Genomic DNA, 3,584 nt, shown 5'->3' with positions numbered 1-3,584 from the left:
ATACCGTCGCGTCAGTAAGTAATTCGTGAATAGATATTTCAAAAAGGTATTATTTTCAAAAATCGTTAATGTGAAAATTTGTATTTTTGTACAAATGGATTGTTCCTTGAAATTCAGAAGTGCCAGGAAAAAGCGTGACCTTGAAAATTTTAAAAATTTTCGTCTGCGGCGCCATTTAAAGACTCTCCGGGCACTTAATACCCCGGAATTTAATTCAATAAATGTAACAACCCTAAGCAAAATACATTCAATTAATGTTCACGCGCCGCCACTGATATCTATGGTATTAGCATCTAAAATTAACGTTTAGTAATTAAACAATTAGTTGCAAAAAAATTAACTAAATTAATTAACAAATACCTAGAGCAACGGTCAATCGAAGCCTTCCACACACGTTGGTCGTTGGACTGATCATCTTTTTCATAAATTTCATCAATATCCATCGCTTTTTGAAATAATAATGGGCAATTTTCGAAAATTGATTTTTCCGCGTTCGACCTTTATTCTACATTTAATAAATTGGTGAAATATGACTTTGGGTACCTTAAATTGTAGGAAATTTAAATACCTACAATATAAACTAACTAATTTTGCGATAGGTGATCTAGATTTTCATGGATAGTAAAAAAGTGAAAAATAAGTAATTTTGACATTTATTTGCAACACAGCGTCACTTCTTTTGAGCTAGTTTTTTAATATTACCGTTCTACATATCCTTCACCGTCATAAAGTGCATTAAAATGTCTACTAATAATTTTTTTAAGTTTTCAAGGTGTATGATTTAATTCTACACTCCAAATTAACACAACTGAAATAATAACGACGACGTTCCAGTAATATTAGGTATTCTTTTTACCTATTTGATAATTTTCATCAGAGGCATTAAATTTTATCACATCATCGTTATCTAATGTACGGATTTTTTTTACTTAAAACTAGCGTATTCAACAAGTTTTTAACATTATATTAGTAAAAAAAAATCCGAAATGTATGCATCCGAAATAGATATTCTTTCTGTCAAGTTGAAATGTTAGCTTTTACCTTTATCTAATAATTCAATAATTCAGATTACCTCCACACTTGCTCATGTGAACCGAGGTTAAAATTCCCATTAAACTAATACAAATTAATTATAAACAGTATAACAGATCGACCTACCTTACTGCCGCACAATAATGCAGACTTTCTATGGGGAAAAACCGTGTGATCTTTTTATGGTTCTCGTCGACGTTCTCGAGAAGGATCCCATTCGACCACACACTCAACCAAGAATCTATGCCTCTAGCTCCAGTGGCCCCCTGGTCGGGGTACAGTTCCTGCAGCGGCTCCTGGATACCTTGGAGGCCGTCCTTGGTCTGTTGTGGTACGCTCGATCCCAAGTAGAGGACGCGGCACCGACAGATTGGGGTGGATTCAGACATGGCGAATTTTTCTCGTAGAATCACGCGAGAAGTTACTTTTTGACTGTTATAACGCTTTCTTAGTTGTTTCAATGGTGACTAGCATGTTTGGTTGAGCAGATCTGAAAGGAAACAAGGTTTTTTAGTGTAAACATAATTTGATAAACATAGTATGTGTGAGATTCTACACTCACATGAATAAAATTAACACCCAAGCTTCAGGCAAAAAATAGATATATAAAGAAATATATTCTGAATGCTCATCTTGTGGAATATGAGCATCAAGGACATATTTTTTGCAACTTACACGGTCTTTTATCAAAGTTAAGCGCTTTTCTGAGAACTGTTTTTTAGTACTTTGATATACTTTCTAACCCACAAAACCGCTTCACACTATTTGTTCATAAAGTCAACATTTTTCGAACTTCTAAATTCTCTCCAAAAGTTGTTAAAAAATAACTTTGTTATTATAACAATTCTATACGATAGTTAAGGGGTCCAAATATGTTTAAAAAATGAGCGCCAATTAAAATACCTAACTTTAAGAAATGTATGTAGTATTTAAATATTGACTGTAAGTAATAGAAGATAAAAAAACAATCGGACGGAAAAAAATAAACAACTCGGTACGTGTTTCCGACCTAGGTTAACCTGTGTCTAGGTCACTGACCTTCTATCTAACCCACTTTTGATTTGCACGTGCACTATAGTCTAGAAGCCAGATAGGGTGCCATGGCCAACCAGAGTGCCACAGCTGCAAACAACTTATTCTTAGTACTTTGAGCTACTGAATCTAAAAAACTTGGTCGCAAAGCCTGAAAGCGGTCAGTTTAATTGTTATCAACAAATTAAATGTTTAAATGGCTGTAAAAAGTTTATTTTTATAGCTAGTAAACGGAACCCTATTTGGCTCCTAGACTAATCGTATTCCATGCAAAGTAGAGCAAAAAGTTGTCGGCCTTTTATCAAAGGAAAATCGTGTTATCAAATTGAATGTTGAATAGGGATGATTGTTTTCGAATGTACGGTTATTACAATTTGTCATTTTTAATATTATTAACGTTTTCACGTTTTATAATTTATTATGTTAAATAATACACAGTTTTAGTATTTCAATTTATTATTCAAAGGTAAGTTAACACTAGCAGTTCGGTAAAAAGGTAAGTATTGATGGCAACACTAAGGCTGGTCTATATTAAACTACCACTAATGGTTACGGTGAAGCAAGGTAAAGGTTAGTATCACCCTAGTGGCTTATCTCAACAAGTGGTTCCCACTACTCACGCCAGGTAATGTCTATTGTCTCAATTCGGCACTTACCGTTCTAGCTCAAGCTTCCTCGATGCGTCGGGCACGAGCACTCACTAATATTAAAATATCTTTTANTATGGAGTATCCTTCGAATGGAAGAGCGAATGAGCTACTGAGCTTGAATAGAATCCGGCTCAGGAGAGTGACAGGACTCATAACGGGACACTGTCACTTTAGGAAACATCTACATAGACTAAAGCTTGTAGACAGTCCGGTCTGCCGAGGATGTGAATCGGCGGATGAAACTTCTCTGCATATCCTGGGCGAGTGCCCGGGATTTGCACGTAGCAGAATGGCGCTCCTTGGGAGACCCTATTTTAAACCCAAGGAGCTGAGAGAAGTGTCAGCAAGGAAGCTTTTGGACTTTGTAAAAAGGACAAATCTACTTGCTGAATAGGACTAGTAGTGGGACGCACAATAGGCCTAATTAGGCCGCAGTGCTATGGGACTTTTAAAGGACCAACCACTAGATGAAGAAGATGAAGAAGATGAAGGATCGTATTTCATGCAAAGTAGAGCAAAAAGTTGTCGGTCTTTTATCAAAGGAAAATCGTGTCATCAAATTGAATGTTGAATAGGGATGATTGTTTTCGAATGTACGGTTATTACAATTTGTCATTTTTAATATTATTAACGTTTTCATGTTTTATAATTTATTATGTTAAATAATACACAGTTTTAGTATTTCAATTTATTATTCAATATGCAGTTGCGTATAACCAAAGTTTACATAATAAATGTAAACTTTAGTGTAAATATAAACTTTGGTGTAACCTAGGTAGGTACTTATTGTTTTTGAGGAAGTAATATGTTTTTTACCTATTTAAAATGCCAGTACGAGTAAAACAGCGTCCATCCGTCCAGCGCACTTTG

The 3,584-nt window shown here is 35.1% G+C and overlaps 1 protein-coding gene across 1 annotated transcript; it reads right to left on the bottom strand.

Annotated features, from left to right (window-relative positions):
• Positions 1–1,158: 1,158 nt before the first annotated feature.
• On the bottom strand, positions 1,159–1,499 carry LOC111693012 (the record flags this gene model as incomplete). The annotated part of the gene is made up of 1 exon (XM_023457150.1): positions 1,159–1,499. A coding segment is annotated over one exon (341 nt), but the record flags the coding sequence as incomplete, so codon positions are not given.
• Positions 1,500–3,584: the final 2,085 nt, after the last annotated feature.

The sequence above is a fragment of the Anoplophora glabripennis genome, unplaced genomic scaffold (genome assembly GCF_000390285.2).
Source record: "Anoplophora glabripennis isolate ALB-LARVAE unplaced genomic scaffold, Agla_2.0 scaffold6423, whole genome shotgun sequence".
Lineage (NCBI taxonomy): Eukaryota > Metazoa > Arthropoda > Insecta > Coleoptera > Cerambycidae > Anoplophora > Anoplophora glabripennis.
Note: the sequence above shows the minus strand (reverse complement) of the source record. Positions and strands in the feature narration are given on the sequence as shown.